A 17,420-nucleotide genomic window follows, 5' to 3' on the forward strand; every position below is an offset into this window, starting at 1 on the left:
AGAGGTGAAGTATGTCTGCTAGTGCCTCTTTCTCCCTCCGTTTCATCCTCTTCTCTCAATTTCTCTCTTTCCTATCAAATAATAAGATAGAAAGAAAAAATGTGGGACAAATGTCTGCTGGAAGAGGTGGGTTCACAGTGCTGGCACCAAGTTCCAGCAATACCCCTTGGTGGCAATAACAGTAATAATAAATAGAATTAGTAGAGTTAAATGTTTAGAGCCCATGTTTTGTGGCAACCAAAATACTTCTGCTCTGTGACACTTAATTCCTGTGCGCATCATTAAAATCAAGCCTCCATCCTAGACTTGGGAGTTTCTGAGCTAGAATGGAGGGATGAACTGTGATGCTAGTGAGGTGGCTGATCTCTGGACTTTCCCTTTGTAAGAATGGGGGTGGGTGTTGGCTTATTTTTTTTTCTCTCTCTCAGGTTTCATAACCAAATATTCAATAATATTTTAAACGTGTGATATGCGGATAAGCTAAAAAGTAACAGCCAGAGTTTTATCTACATTCTGATTTCAGGTTAAGAACAGCATTTTGTCATGAGCAGAACTGATTTGAATAAGGGGTGGGGAGGATGGAAAGGGAGTTGAAAGTCAACAGAAAAGGCTTTAACAATTCCAACGTGTTTATTTGCTCACAACATTCTGAACAAAAAGACATCACATTTCAGCTATTGCTTTATACATAAGAAGTTAATTGCTTTATCCAAAGTAGACAGAAATCTGCTTCTTTCACCTATCAACCAGCACTTTTCCACCCAAGGAAAACTACTGCTTAAATAGATTTCTGAAAAATTTTAAAACAGAAACAGAGAATCACCCTATAGGTGGGACCTAGCAGCTCGGTCTTACCGGATCTGACTGAAGCCAGAAAAGAAAAGCTTACTTGCAATGTCTTTCAGATTTCTTTTTAAAATAATTCCATTAATTTTCATTTAAAAAAATTATTTCTGTAGAGGCTCATAATACGAAAATGGAAATTAGGCCTCCCTAGACTTGATCGTAGAGAAGCTAGATGCACCATTTATCCTGAGAAAAGAGCTACTGCTCTCCAGCCACTGATTCCAGGTGGAAAAACAAACACCACTGCCTTTCAGGGGAAACCTTTTCTCTCCTCTGCCGCAGTCGCGTGCGGCCTTTCCGCCCTGGCAGTGCTCAGCCCGCCCGCTGTCCACACTCAGGCAGCGGCTTTCCTGAAACGTGTCTCAGACCAGCTTCTGCTTCATTGGGCCCAGAGGTGGGAGAAACAGCACACAAACAATACGCACGCTGGAGCAAGAAGAGTGCACACATTTTCACACAGAAAAGTACACACAAATCCACGTAGCTCTCAGAGTAGGAAAACATCAGGACAGGTTATTTTCAAGGAAAGAAAGACTTGGTCTGCTAAATTCTAACTGGTACCAGTAAGACACTGATGGTTCTATCTCACTGCAAACCACCATTTATACCAAGAGAGAGGCTGGTCTGGGCTCACCAGTCTTCCCTGACTTCCCCCATTTCTTTAAAGGTTGTCTCCCAGGACACGTTTGGATGCCAACCATTATAGTGTTATCTTTCCTCTGCCCTTGTCACTGGTGCCCTCTCCAACCTGGCACAGACCAAACTTCATTTCAGCAATGATTCACTTTTCTTGATACCACAACCTAATTTTCCTGCTACTTCAAGTCTATCACTACTGTGGGATTTTATTATTACAGAAACACATACGATTCTAAATATGGATTTGAAAACTACATAAAATTCTAACTCACATATGTTGAAAGTAAGGAAAAGTAGGGAGTCAGATCCAATGACATGTTCATTTCACGAATGTCACAGAAACGTCAGTTCAAAGCCTCCTGTTCCATTCCAATCGATAGCTGGCGACATTAGCTTGCCTTCACACTAGCAAACCTTGGGCTGTGTGAGTGGCTCTTAGACCAGCTCACCATACAACCGCCTGAGACGGTTCCTGATTATTGTAGGCAAAACCAGAACAGTATCTATACTGCATGACAGAGGTGCATTTAAAGAACTGGTGACTGTGGCTGGGAAGATGGCTGAACTGGCAGAACACTGCACTTATAGGCCTGAGGTTCATGGTTCAATCCCCAGCACAGACTGCACCAGTGTGAAGCTCTGGCTTCTGTGTCTCAGGATAAAATCTCTCAAATATAAATAAAGGAAAGAAAAAAATTTTTTTATCTTTATTTATTGGAGACAGTCAGAAATTGAGAGAGGAGGTGGAGATGGAAAGAGGGAGAGACAGAGAGACACCTGCAGCCCTGCTCCGCCGCTCGTGAAGCTTTCCCCTTGCAGGTGGGGACCAGGGGCTTGAACCCGGGTCCTTGCGCACTGTAATGTGTGCGCTCAACCAGGTGCGCCACCGCCTGGCCCCAGAAAAAAATTTTTTAAAGATGTTATTGCGCAAATTTTCTAATGAGTTATTTTAACATTATTGAAAAGGGTTTTTTTTTTTGTCTCTCTACAAACATAACTATTTAAAAACGTTTTCCCTTCATGCTGAGAAACAGAGTTCACGCAGTAGAGCGCTTTCTTTACCAGGCCCTGACACCACATGTGAGCACATGTCCAGCACCAGGGGAAGTCCCACAGATGGTGGAACAGTGCTGTGGTGTTTCTCCTGCTCTCTCCACCTCTCCCCTCTCAGTTCTTCTCTATCTGAACTTTAAAAACAAATGAAAAGTCAGCCAGTGGTAGTAGAGCGGTGCATGTGTGAGGCCCCAGCACAGCACACGCGCACACAAGTCTTTTCATATCTGAACCACTGAAGCACACGGCTTAAATCAGTTCACGATCTCAGCTGCAGAAAGGTTCAGATGTAAAGGGATTTTCAGCGTAAGGTGAAGCCAAAGGCTCTTTCATGTGGTAGCAAAGACCTTCCCAAGGTGCATCTCAGCGACCAACAGCTGCTCAGCTGCGTGCTCCTGCACGTTAGCCAGAGGCAGAGCTTCAAACACCGAAGAGGTGACGACTCTAAGTCTGGGAGGTCTCCTCCACAACGAGATCTAAGTGTGTGTAATACTGGAAAGTGAGAACACCACTGTCTGGCTGAGATCCGCTGATTCAACGCTCACTCCCACCGTGTGGGAGTGTGCTACACAGCACTGCTGCCTTCCCATGGGGTGTCCCCCACCCTTCTCTTTGGAGAGTCTCAAGAAAGGCTTGTCAGTAGACATGAACACACACTTGGAAGCCTCAGTTCTTGCTCTTGCATAGCAAAGCCAGGCTCCACACGCTTGGCACGCAAGCGCGCACACACACACAGAGATGTGCTAAATTTCATCAACAAATAGGTTGGTTTCTGTAAGACTTAAGGAAAACTCGCAGTCGGATGAGCCTATCTTCGACCTCTATGTGTTTTTTTCTCTGAGCATAAATGCCACCAGGAAACCAAAGAAACCCTTCCAGACTCTCCTCCCTACACAATCCTGGACAGCTCCTGCTGGCCTCCTGAGAGTTTATGAGGAAAAAGCCAGACAAGTTGCAGGCTTCCTCCTCAGGCTGCTTCAGGATCCCACAAACTACTAACTCAAAGAACACTTATCCGGTCCCCACATCATTCTGCAGAAACATTATGGCGTCAAAGCAAAGAGAAACAAGCGTTAACAGAAAGTCAGAGAAACCAATGATGTTTCACTGAGATTTTTAAAGAGTCCTAAGTTTTCCTCTTGTTTAACTTCAAAGACAGCTTCATTTAAACTGCTCTTTGAATACAAGAAAGATGTTCTTAGCAATTGATTACACATCTCTTTTTATAATCACATGTAGGAAGAGCGCCAATAAAGCCCTCACACCAAACTCCAGCTAAGGTTCTTCTGCACAGCAGGTCAAAGTGAGCGTGGAAGAAGAGAAAAGTATCTGTGATATTTCAAGTGCAGTATTCCATTTCAACACGAAACAGCTAGCCAGAAATACCACCATTATTCTTGAAGATCTACTTAGGACAAATCAGAGAAGCCAAACCAAAGACCATGATTTTTCCAACGATTCATGTGACTGAAATGTAAATGGACAAAAATAAGCTGTGAAGAACTACTCTTCCTGTTAACTAACTTACAAAAACAAACAGAAAACTGACATTAAGGGAATTAGAAAGCAACAAATCTTAACAGACAGTAACTTGATAGCTTCGACACAGAAAAGTGAGAACTTATTTTTCACACTGTGTTTTTTGCTGACCAACTTAATACAAATACCTGATTCAGACTTTGACACTAGGTGGGCTGAGTCTGTAGTTCCCGGGACAGTACAGAGGGCATCTTTGGAAGAGAAGGGACCTTTGGAGAACAGTGTATCAGCGACTGTAAACATACACTGATTGTCCACTAGCTTTCTTAGATAGAATTTCGGTAATACTCTTGTAGGAAATTATAGATAAGGAGTGTAAGTGATCAGATAGTTTCTATTACAACATATAAATTCTGTTGTGTGTGCAAAATGTGGTAGAAATAGAAGGTAGAGTAGATGATTCATGTTTTCAAAGTAAGTGATACATTGTAATCCAGTAAGAGTCCTTTAATCTTGTCATGAAACTTTTCTCTATATATGTTGAAAAACATTATGCTTTCTGGTTTTTCTTCAAACCAAAACTTGTCAAATTCATAGACAAGGTAACCTGCAATTAAAGAAACATGAATTATAAATAGAACAATATTAAGATCACATCTCACTTGAATTTAAATTCCACATTAGGATACAGTAATCAGAACTCATCATAACCTGAGAACTGTTACAACATGTATTTTTCTATGTCCAAAAGTAAAATGCTTAGTGTACATTTACTATTTAGCTAGAAAAATCATCACTATTGAGATAAGATATTGAAAAGATACTTTGAGAAGTATTATTATCACAGGCCCCAGAAACATAATAAAATGTCCAAACAAGGAGAAAATACAGGAAAGCTATTTTCTACTTGATTTCTACACAGTAGTTTTTACTTTTTATTTTTCACAATGAACTACTAACACGTTTTCTCTCTCTCTTTTTTTTTAATTTAGCTATTTATTCCCTTTTGTTGCCCTTGTTGTTTTATTATTGTAGTTATTATTGTTGTTGTCATTGCTGGATAGGACAGAGAGAAATGAAGAGAGGAGGGGAAGATAGAGAGGGGGAGAGAAAGACAAGACACCTGCAGAGTTGCTTCATCACTTGTTCTCTTTTTAAAAAGAGTATATGAACTCTAAGCATACTGGTTCACTGTTTTAATAGCAAATTAGCCCCCACAATGTGAAAAGCATTTAATGAAAATAAGATTGTAAGAGTATTTATAACCAACAAGTGTGATTTTGAAAGTCCTGCTAGACCCTGTTTGGATTCAAGCAGACTGCAGAGTGAGGGCGTTCCCACTCCCAGCAGCCCCGTGCATAGGACTGAGGGGTTCCCGTCTGCCGTAGAGGAAACAGGAGCCAGAGCGAAATCTGTGGTCTCTGTTCAGCTGAAAATAGGCTTTGTTTCCTCTAACATCTCATTTTCCCTTCTGAGAGGTTTTTCTTTTTCTTTTCTTTCTTTCTTTTTTTTTTTTAATAAAGAACCAGACATCACTCTGGTACATGTGCTGCTGGGGATCGAACTCAGGACCTCATGCTTGAGAGTCTAATGCTTTATCCACTGCACCACCTCCCAGACCATTGAGAGGTTTTTCTGAAGGAACAGAAAGTGACTTATTTCAGATCAACAGGGGAAAGTCAGGGAGTAAACACACGAGTCTAGGTGACCGTGGTCTCCCAGAACCACCTCCTGTACAGAAGTGTCAGTCTCCTCTCTAAACACGAGCCAGGAAGTAAACGGTAACAGTTAACATGCATGGCATCTCAACACTGAAACACCACTTCACAAGAAGGTCATTTTAGTAACGAGTTTAGATTCAGCTCTGGCTTTATAAGCACTGGGATTTTTGTCAGTTAGAATCAAAAAAACTAAATCAAGCCTCTTGGAGCAGAGGGATACCATCTGCTTCTTGTTCCCACAAAACAAGCCAAGACTGTACTCTTGTAACTTTTTTGAAAATTTATTTATTCCCTTTTTGTTGCCCTTGTTGTTTTTTATTGTTGTCTGTCTTCGTTGCTGGATAGGACAGAGAGAAATGAAGAGAGGAGGGGAAGACAGAAAGGGGGAGAGAAAGATAAGACACCTGCAGATCTGCTTCACCACTTGTGAAGCGACTCCCTTGCAGGTGGGGAGCCGAGGGTTCGAACCAGGATCCTTATGCCGGTCCTTGCACTTTGTGCTTGTAACTTTTTAAGTGGTACTCTTAATTAAGGTTGATTTTGTGCATACATCAGCATTAACAGCACACTATTAGCACAACCACACAGGGGCCGGGCAGGGCACACCTGGTTAAGTGCACACGGTACCATGCACACGGGCAAGGCTCAGGCCTCCATTCCTTACCTGCAGAGGGGAAGCTTCACAAGTGAAGCAGGCCTCCCTCCGCCTCTCTCTCTCCCCCTCTGTTTCCCCTTCTTTTCTTCATTTTTCTCTGCCCTATTAGGTAAATAGATATTTAAATAAAAAAGAAAACACCCACACACACAAGCAGGAAGTCAAGCCTCTGCCCTTCTTACTCCAATAGGTCCACAGAACAAAAAACACTGAAGGTTAGTGAGCTGGGCTGTAGGCCAGTCCGACAGTCACCCACGTGCTATGCTATACCAGCTGCTTGAGTGTTTCTGCCTATGAGATTTTATTTACTATTCGTCTGAGTCCTCTAAATTGCTTTTCATTGATATTAGTAATGGGACCATTGAAATGACTTCATAGGTCTTGGAGTAAATTCTGCAAGAGTAAACACCTAGAAAGTTCTTGGTTTGGAGTGAGGCCATTGGTCTACAACAGCTGGGCAATGCCAAGCCCACAAACTATAGAAATCACCTGCTCTGCTCCTACCAAGGCCACCTGAGGCAGGACTGGAAATCCAGTAAGTCCAGGAGCTTTTTCCGAGCAGTGTTAAGTGCCCCTGCTTGAGCTACTAACTTTGTATGGCTTGCGAATGATGTCATAAGTACCCAAACGGCCCTTGGCAGAAAGAAGCTTCCCCACCCCTGGTCTAGCCTGTCAGCTGATGTCAGAGAACTGAGACTGCGGTGGCTAAGCTGACTGCAAGAAACACTAGGCAACTGCAGAAAAATGACATTCAGACTCCAGGGCCCAGGGGCACCTGGGCAGAACGCCACTAGAGCTGTGCAGAACGCCACTAGAGCTGCACAGAAAGCAGGCTGTTTCGACCAACTTCGTTGTCCTTCCATTGTCCTTTACACACTGTCCTCGAGGTCTGAAATACCAGGCTCAACAGGAATACTACACATACAAGCATCCTAGCCTTAGGATCCCCTGTGAGCGTCTACTGTTGCTGACCAGCTAACAAAAGCTGAAAGGGCGCCTGGGCTTCAGGGCAACAAGGGCTAGCTGCCGACTGGCATGAGTCTTACTGATGGGTTATCAGTGTTCTACTCCTAGAGGTGAGGCTTGTACAATACAGTCAGCTTACCAAAACTCAGGGGACTGTAGCTGTGAACTGAGTGGATTTTACAGTGTCAGTTCATGAGGTGTGTGAGCTCAGAAAAGTGGTAGAGAAGTCAGTGAATAACTTCTTTGTAACAGAACTTTCTTTTAAAGATTTTTTTTTAGGTATTTATTTATTCCCTCTTGTTGCCCTTGTTGTTTTATTGTTGTAGTTATTACTGTTGTTGTTATTGATGTCATTGTTGTTGGATAGGACAGAGAGAAATGGAGAGAGGAGGAGAAGACAGAGAGGGAGAAAGACAGACACCTGTAGATCTGCCTCACGGCTTGTGAAGCAACTGCCCTGCAGGTGGTGAGCCGGGGGCTCGAACCAGGATCCTTGAGCCAGTCTTTGTGCTTTGCGCCATGTGCGCTTATCCCGCTGTGCTACCGTCCTACCCCCTGTAACAGAATTTTTTTTCCCCTACAAGAATCACGAAATAATCTGCAATGGTTTGTCTTTGACTCACAGCATTCACTAACCAGAGGGAAGAGCCAGGCTGTATCTGGCTGGAAAACCAATGTCCCCAGAAAAAAAAAAAAAAAAAAACTATAGCAAATACTCTTGGGGACCCATCTTCCACTATTCTCCTGTGCTGCTAAGGCCCTAGACAGTGAGTGATGCGCACGGGCCGTATACCTGACAGCAGCAGCAAGCTGCACACCCTCCTTTCCTGTTTCAAGTTTCGCGAAGCCACACCTGGACTAAACTTACAGTAAAACTGATGGAAGTGTTCAATCGTTGGGACACCAGGAACGAAGTTGTAGAGGTGGAACTTGAGAGCTTCGCTCTTCAGCAAGCTGTAGGCCATCTCTGTCAGATTGATCCCCACTATTGCATAAGAATACCTAAGTCAGAGACATTACCAGTTACACCAGCTTGTCAAATAGCTCAGACGTGTACAAGTACGCAAAGCATTCCAGATGGCTCTATACAGATGAACATCTGAGTGTGAAAGTATTTTTTTCAAAGTACTATATATAATTTCACTCATTTCTAAAGTACACCGACTAATCTGACATTTTTCTCCATTGCTGAGGAACTTATTTTTGTTATACTGTTATGTAATATTTTTCCCTCAAAGATTAGGTATCACTGGAATATAAAAATAAAGTAACAATGATAAAGCTAATATATGACCTTGACTTACATTTCACTAGACAAGTTAAAAAACAATGCAATTTTCTATTCCTATACTCAAACTATTTCTTATTTCTATTTTCAAATCTATTTTTAAAATTATAAATATTTTCCTAAATTTACATACACACTACTTTTATGATAAAAGTATTATCGCAATACATGTATTACTGGTTTCTTCATATTTTGACATGTGTCGTATAATATTCTTTATGAGGTTCTTGTTAATTAAAATAACCTCATTAAAAAGATATCTGCACATTTTTGTTATTGTCCCGGAGCCTTCACTACTCCAAATCTACTCTTTTAAACATTTTTCCCCCAAGAATGAAAGACAAAGACATAAAGACAGAGGGGAAGACCCCACGGAAGCAACGCTCCCTCAGTAGGGGAAAAGCTGAGGGTGGGCCAGTGCTCGCGCTGTGCATGGAAAGCAAGTGCAGGGTCCTGCCCAGACAGCGAGCCAACCTGAGTCCAGAGCTGACAGGTTCTCTGATACTCAACCAGCTTACCCCAATTTTGGATGACTGGAACGTGAAAGAATCTGATGGGCTTCATTAGTGTAATTTTCACTGAAATACCTAAAAGAAAAGTTTAAGAAATCAACATATGTCTTTCAGATTGAAGATGTCCAGAAGCGATTTCAAATACCCAGTGTGTAAGGAACTTTCTTACTCACAGCACTTAGTTACCACAGGAAGCCGAAGACTGTTGTGCTGGGGAGACAGCTGGAGATACTGAAACCCCTTCACGCTGCTTCCCTCTCCCAGGGCCTTATTCATAGTGACCTGGAGACATCTCCTCAATGTTCACATGCCTTAGCTCAATTCCAGAAATAATTTTTCATAACAATACCCCAAATTTTGTTAACAGCTATTTTATTGTATTTATTGTTATCTTACTGTCTGCATATTATGGTCAAGGGCACACCCCAAGACTATAATTATTTTATTTGCACATCTTTGGATTGGGATCACTTGTCATAAGTGATGGAGAGGAAGTGTAAGGAGCCTTAGCTGCCCTCTTAGCTAGTATATTTCCCTAAACAGAATCAGAGAGTGAGGAGGAAGAGGATAAACAGGGAAAGGAACACAGTACATGTGTACACACACACACACACACACACACACACACACACACACACACACACACATACACCTGCTGCTGGCCCCGGGTGAGGCCTTCCGGCCATGCAGCTATTATGATTCAGAGATTCAGAGGGCATGAGCAACGGGGTCATAGCCCACAAGAGGTCAGCCAGGCAGCAGGGCACATTCAATCTCACTTTGAGAAGAAAATGTCACTTACACAAGATTGATTAGCCCAAGCAGGCCCATGCCTCTGAAGTCTGTCTTGGGGTCATCACCCTGGAAGCCAATGTCAGCCCACTGCTTGGAGACTCGGGCATTCAACTTCCTCGTGGGCATGAGAAGATTCCAAAGCTGCACAAAGAAGCTTCCGTATTACAAACAATAGTGATGCTCTTCATTTACTAAGACGCTTCTCAGAACTAGAAAGACTGTGCTTTCTAGCAAGTAACTTGTACAGAGAAATCACAGGTCCAACAGACTGTACTTGGCAATCTTCTCAACCATCCTGAAAATTGTGTACTTATTGAAAAAGCCGACTGAAAAGCAGGCACTGGGGAGTCGGGTGGTAGCGCAGCGGGTTAAATGGCACAAAGCACAAGGACCGGCGTAAGGATCCTGGTTCAAGCCCCCGGCTCCCTTCCTACAGGGGAGTCGCTTCACAGGCGGTGAAGCAGGTCTGCAGGTGTCTATCTTTCTCTTCCCCTCCTCTCTCCATTTCTCTCTATCCTATCCAACAATGACCGCAACAATAAAACAACAAGGGCAACAAAAGGGAATAAATAAAATAAATAAATATTAAAAAAGAAAAGCAAAGAAAAGCAGACACTAGGCAGGAGGCTCGAGCCTACTGGGAGGTCACTAGCCTCTGATCACAAGAACAGGCCCATGTCATGAGAGGGAATCTAGCTCACCTGATTACTCACAAGTGTACAGCATTTTAGTTTTTGTGAGGGCTGAGGCGCATGCATGCATAACCTCGCTGTTCAGGGAAACTCCACAGCATAGGACACCCTCCAGTGCCCTAGCACCTCACAGGTGGTAACAGGGTTCAAACCTGGGCTGTGTGCTATGGTCTGAAGGAGGACAACCGTGTTCTCAACTTGAGAGCAAACTAAAGTCTAACTCACAGGAGCATTTCATATCAAAAGCAGCGGGAAGGGATCTGAAGTTGCTGGGCTTTTTGGTTGAAAAGATTTCCCTTTAAGAGCCTGTGTTTCAGAATGAAAAGCACTAGAGAAATGCATCTGAATATATTTTCATCATGCTTATCAGCAAATGAAGTGGCTACATGTCTTTAAGATGCAGAAACAGACCATGGTAGCCCTGAGGGCAGGGACCCCAGAGAGGCTACTCAGTCCCCAGACAAAGCCCGGCTGTGCCCTCAGGGGCTGTGCGCTCAGGGGCTGCGCGCTAAGGGGCTGTGCGCTAAGGGGCTGTGTGCTCTCAGGGGCTGCGCTCTCAGGGGTTGTGCCCTCAGGGGCTGTGTGGTCTCAGGGGCTGTGTGTGCTCAGGGGCTGCGCGCTCAGGGGCTGTATATGCAGGGGCTGTGCCCTCAGGGGCTGTGTGCTCAGGGGCTGTGTGCTCTCAGGGGCTGTGTGCTCAGGGGCTGTGCGCTCACCTTGAGCAGCAGCTGCTCATGGTGCAGGTTGTCTGAGTCATATGGCTTTTTCCTCACGTTCTCTACATCCATGTAGAGCTGCTTGTAGCCAGATATCTGCAGCAAGCAGGCCTTCATGCAGATCTTAAAGCTGAAATGAACAACATTATTTCTCAACCCCTACAGTCTCCTCAGTTAAAGGGTTCCTTGCGGGGCTGTGGCCTCCGCACTCAGATGGCCTCCACAGGACACGGGCAGAGGGTCCCTCCTGTCCTGTCCAACAGGACCCACCTCAATGCCACCTGCTTGTACTCTCTGCCTCTCTCCTGAGCCCCAAGTGCTGGATCAACACAGAAGAGCCAAATGCTGCCAATCTCCTGGGGCTTGGACACAAAGGCGGGGCGAGTCAATCCTTGTCTGTGGATGTGGACTTTGGAAGAGGGACCGAGTGGAGGGGCCAGAGGCTGCTCACCTGGGAGAGTGTACACTTTGCCATGCGTGAGGACCCAGGTTTGAGCCCCCAGCCATGAGCTGGGGCATCAAGCAGAAGGGAGGCTTCACGGATGGTGGAGTGATGCTGCAGAAACTCTCCTCTCCGTCCCCTCCCCCACCTTCTGTGTACAACGAATGTGACAGAGTCTGCTGGGAGTGGGGCCGAGTAGGCGCAGCGCCTCTGAGCAAACTCTTGTGCTGACACACATCCCGTGAGAGCGGGTCACGAGGATGCACGCTTGGTTCAGGGCTGGGACGGTCCAGCCCTGGGGCCAGTCCAAGGGCACTGGCCTCACCGGCTCAGGAGCCCGGGGTGGAGGATGCACCTAGCGCGGCTCCCGCTGGCCCTCTCTGGACCACAGTGCCCATGTGGTGAGGGCAGAGGGGCACTGGGAGGGGACTGCAGCCCGCCCACTCTGGGCTTTGCGGCCGCGTGTGGGGTGCCCCCACCTGGCATCCTTCTCGGGGTGGATCTTCTTCTCCTTCATGATCTCCTCCACACACCTGTCCACCTCGCTCTCCACAGCCAGCGTCGCGTCCCGCAGAACCTATGGTGGCAGGTGAGACAGAGCTGAGCGGGGAACCCTGTCCTCAGAGGAGAAGCAAGTCGGTCTAGAGGTTACTTTACGGCGGACACTGAAGCGCAGAGCCAACCAGCCTCCCTCAAGTTCTCCCTGGCGCTGGATCTTAAAATGAGCCACTTGTTCCTTAGCAAGAGGGGCGCAGCCTGAGCCTGGGGTGAGGCCTCCTTGGTGAGACCCCGTGGGCCTCAGCCCCAGCTCTCAGCAGGCAATCTGCCGGCATTGTCTGCACGAGACCCTGCATATGTACCGCACATGTTTGTTGTCACTCTGTCATTTGAATGCAGAGGTGCTTTCTAAGCACAAATAAATGGAAATACAGGCTGCTTTTTCTCCTTCCTCTTCTTCTTCTTCTTTTGCCTCCAGGGTTATTGCTGGGGCTCGGTGCCTGCACCAGGAATCCACTGCTCCTGGAGGCTTCCCCCCTTTTTGTTGCCCTTGTTATTTTGTCGTTGTTGTGGTTATTATTATTGTCATTGATATTGGACAGGGCAGAGAGAAATGGAGAGAGATGGGGAAGACAGAGGGGGAGAGAAAGACAGACACCTACAGACCTGCTTCACCACCTGTTAAGTGACCCCCCTGCAGGTGGGGAGCCAGGGGCTCGAACCAGGATCCTTACTGGTCCCTGCGCTTCATACCGTGTGCGCTTACCCTGTTGTGCTACTGCCTGATCCCACAAGGCATTTTTGTAACCCCACCGCCAGCAGTAGCCATTGGCAAAAGGTAAGGGACAGAGAGCCTTCCAAGTCTTCTAAGCAAATAAAACAGATTTCTCAAGTCACTTGTGCTGCAAACGGCCACTGGGTTCTCCCGGTCTACGGGCGAACACACTCAGGCCTTCCCCGCCCAAGCAGCCGGACTCTGCCCTCAGTCAGCCTCCAGGGGAACCCGCTGGTGCCTCTGGATTTTCTGCCTGGACTCTGGCCACCACCAGTGAGGACCAAAGGGGAGACCTCATGAGCAATGAAGTGGTGTTTCTCCTCCTTGTGTTTCTCTCTCTCTCTACCCATAACCCTCTGCCTGAAAACAACAGCCAGCCACTAAGAGTGGTGGGCCGTTTGGCATGAAGCCCCAGTGAAGCCCTGGAAGCATCAAAGAAAAAAGAAAGGAGTTTCAGTGTGAGGCACGTGGAACATTTAAGATTACTTTAAAAGCAAGAGGAAAAAGACAAGGCAGGATAGAAAGACCCTCCCCAAGAACGTGGCCTGGGTTTCAGCACAAGTCTCAATGCTGCTGCCCTGTACACTGTGGCCCACAGAGACAGTCGGCGTCCTCAAGCTGCCGGTATCCCCGGCGAGAGACTCTCGGCAGTGGACAGCTGTCAGTAATGAAACCACACTCTGCGGCTTTGTGTTTACATTTCCCCCAACCTATCACGCCAGAAGGCAAACAAACCAGCAAAAGCCCACAATAGGGAGCATGACTGAAGCTCCTTCTTAGTGCAAGGGTGGCAGGGCGCACACACAGAAATGCTGTCTGAAACACGGACTCTTTTGCATCTGGGGATGTGACTGAATGGCAGAGTGCAGGAGTCCCACATGCACGGTCCTGAGTTCAATCTCCAGCACTGAATTCGCCAGAGTCAAGCCCCGGCTGCTCTCAATCTCAATGGCTAGAAACAAATCTTTAAAAAAAATCAGATCATTTCCCAACTGGATTTCACTCAATACGCTTGAAAGTAAAGATGCTTCTGGGAGGACATCAAAATTGATCCTGAGTTCTAAACTTGTGGCTGTCTTAAAAAAGAAAAAAGGTATCAGGCAGAGGAGCTAGCATCGTGGTCTGTGAGTCAGACCTGCACACCTGAGGCCTAATGGGTCCCAGGGTTCAGTCCCTGGCACCAGCATATGCCAGAGCTGAGCAGTGGTCTGGCTCTCTCTCTCTCTCTCTCTCGCTCATAAAAATAAACAAATCTTACAAGTATAAAGTAAAAACAAGTATCTCCAAGTCCAATATGTTAGAATAATCACCTTGATATAATCCTACCTTATTCTTGGAGTAGGTCAAGGAATTTTCTGAAATGAAAAAAAAGAAGTTATTACTTAAGTAGTATTTGTGAACTGTGTCACAAGCAAACAGTAAAAAGGTCAAATCAGCTATTTAAAGTATTTGTTGTGTTACAGGAGTAACACAACAAATACTTTAAAAAATTATCTTGAAAGCACTGAGAACTCAATGATTCCAAAGTCCTGACTCGAGCACATCAAGAATCCGAGCCAAAGAGGCGGGGGTCACCTAATCTGCTGTGTACATACGCGTGGTCCCTAAGCGGTGCCCAAGCAAGTTCAGCCAGCTGCCTCCAAGGACCATTCATCTGCAAGACCAGTGCTCTTGACACACTGTCCCCATCTGTCAGCCTGAGGAGCCGACCGCTGAGCCACACGGCAGCACAGGGGCAGCTAGGAACAGACGGCCACTGATTCGGTTGCTCAGCCGCTGGGCAGGCCAACAGCAAAACTGCCCCTCCACTGTCTCCTGCTTTAAGAAATGACAGCACTTTGGCTGCTCTGATGAATCTTTTTCCCTCTGCCACATTTGCTAAAGGTCTCCTTTTCTCCTAGGTACTTTGAGAATTCAAATCTATGGAAAAGGCCTCTTCCATCAAAGCCTCAACATATTCTGCCCCCATTCTCTGAAATGCCACGCAGGGCTGCGGGGTTTCTGATTAAGAGGCTCTTTGTTCTCCCAGAGCTGTCAGCAGGGCAGAACCAAAGAGCAGGCAAGCATCTAAGTGGGCCCAGCATGGAGGAGGCGGCACTAAGCTCCAGTCATCCACACGCTGGCCCCCACCCCTCCCGGCACCCTCCCCACACAGCCCCGGACAGACACCCACCCCCTCAGTCCCAGGCCGTAGAGCTTCTGGCTGAAGCACACTGCTTCGACACAAGCAGACCGATAGGTCTCCATTCAGCACTGTGAGCGGGACCTGCAGCCACACCCTGGCCTCCTCACCCTGACCACAGACAAGGGACCCCACCCACCGTCCTCGCTCGCTGTGCTCCTGGTGAAAGCAGTGCCGCCTTGAAGACTGCTGACTCTTAGAAGGCCTGAGGGCAGCCCTGCTCAAGAGGAGTGTCCGGTGAGCCCAGAGGGAAGGCAGACTGTGCCTCCGAGCCTACAGACGTCACACCAGAGTGAGAGAGGGATCAGCTCGGTTTCTGTTCGGCTGAACACATCCCACTCCTGACCACTTCCACATGTGCTGGCTAAGCGGTGATGGTGAAAGCAGGTTCACATCTTTCCTTCCGGTGGGGGCCTTGAGAGCTAGTGTTCATCCCGTGCATCTCCCAGCTCTCAAGTCACACTCCGCACCTCCCCGTGCCAGATGGCCCCGTGGGGACCGGCTGCACACCCCTGGCTGCATCCTAACTCCACTTCTGAATCACCGCACCCGTGGTACTGTCCTCTCCAGAGTTACGTAAGTGAGGAAGGGTGCGGAGGACAGACAGACTCGATCCAGACGCCCCCGAGGGAGCTCTGTGAAGGACTCAGGGCCGTACAGAGTTTTCTCTTGGGAAAAGGCTGCACCCAACAGTGAATCTCAGCTCCAATTCTTAGCACAGAAGGTGAAGTAAACAGTAATAATATTTGCACTGTCTGTCGTTACTGGGGTTTCACCACACTGGGATGACCTTTTCAGACAGAAAAAGAGAGAGACAGGGACAGAGGCAAAGGCATTCTGTCGCTATCTGAAAAACAATCTGTAGTGTAACCCCAGTGACAAAAAAAAGAGAAAGAAAAGAAAAGAAAAGGAAGGGAGAGATACCACCAGAGGCTGCCCCTGTGCGGTGGGGGCCAGGCACCTTCCCAGACAAGCTAACTAGCTGGCCTGGGAATCAACTAGCAATCAGTTTCAGAGAGGAAAGAGTCAAAGCTACATTTCCAAGACCATGAGACTGAATTTCAGCAACTAGATGAAGATCCAAACTGAGCACCAGCGTTGCTGGGGTGGAGGGGCCCGACCACTCGCGACATTACCTATCCTCCGTGTCCTCTGTGCTCGCACATACGTATCAAAGATTCGCTGCAATTCACACTTTCCTGTCATCTGGCGCAAGAGCCATTTCATCCAAAATCGGAAGAAGTGCCCGTAGAAGAACTCCCACAAAGAAATGAACATTTTTTTTTTCTTTTCTGGAGAAGGAAATACACGACAGGTTTAGTGACCTCACGGTGGGGTTTAAAATGGAAATCGTCAGATCCCCCCCAGTCCTGTCTCTTAAGCTAGTCCATATTCCAGTGTGCCCATCTTGTCATGACCGGGCACGGCCGGGAACCATGGCAGACTCGGCCATGTCTGTTACACAGTGGCGGGCTCAGTCTAAAAACTGCAAACAATCGGTCCGACGGGACAGACACGCTCAGCTTCCAGCTCTCCATTTGCTTATTTTCATTTTTCATCTTCTGAGAGCTGGGACTCGAGAGCAAATGAGACCCAGCAAGGTTGTCTCCATCCAAACCACCAGGTGTGGGATTCCTTTGCAAAGGGGGCACTTCTGCAACCTCCCCTCCACCCCGGGGGGAGGGAGGGGGAGACGCCATGGCTGCAGCACCAGCTCCCCCCCAGGTCCCCGGATGGAAGTGGGGCACAGGGCCAAGGACCCCCGCCCCCCAACACACACACACACACACACACACACACACAGCCCGCGCTCATCTGATGCTCTGCAAAGGGCAGGCCGGCTGGCGGCAAGGGGGTGACCCCTGGGTCGGGCACCCCGACGCCCCAACATGAATGTTCACTCCAGGAGGGGGTGGCGGGGGGACCCCGGGGAGAAGGAGGCAGGGGGCTTCCCGAGTGGAAGCCATCGGAAAGGCGCCCCTCGTGGCCCGGCCTGCTGGACCCCCACGGCTGCCTGGGCCGCGGCCCGGGTCCGAGGGGCCGTCACGCCCGTCACAGCGCAGAGCCCGCGCGGCAGGTGCGCAGGTGCGGGGCCCGTCGGGTCCGCGCTCGGCAGACAAAGCGGCGCCATGGCGGGGGGTGGGGAGGAAGGGGTGGGGGT

At 47.4% G+C, this 17,420-nt stretch overlaps 1 protein-coding gene across 1 annotated transcript; it reads right to left on the minus strand.

Moving 5' to 3' along the window:
- Positions 1–606: 606 nt before the first annotated feature.
- ELMOD2 (ELMO domain containing 2) lies at positions 607–16,551 on the minus strand. Its single transcript, XM_007536317.3, has 8 exons — positions 16,396–16,551; positions 14,404–14,432; positions 12,284–12,381; positions 11,363–11,492; positions 9,962–10,095; positions 9,166–9,234; positions 8,228–8,361; positions 607–4,624 (listed from the first exon to the last, which is right to left on the minus strand). The coding sequence occupies exons 1-8, from the start codon at positions 16,535–16,537 to the stop codon at positions 4,479–4,481; spliced, it is 882 nt and encodes a 293-aa protein (XP_007536379.1). The 5' UTR covers positions 16,538–16,551; the 3' UTR covers positions 607–4,478.
- Positions 16,552–17,420: the final 869 nt, after the last annotated feature.

This window comes from Erinaceus europaeus, chromosome 19 (genome assembly GCF_950295315.1).
Source record: "Erinaceus europaeus chromosome 19, mEriEur2.1, whole genome shotgun sequence".
Lineage (NCBI taxonomy): Eukaryota > Metazoa > Chordata > Mammalia > Eulipotyphla > Erinaceidae > Erinaceus > Erinaceus europaeus.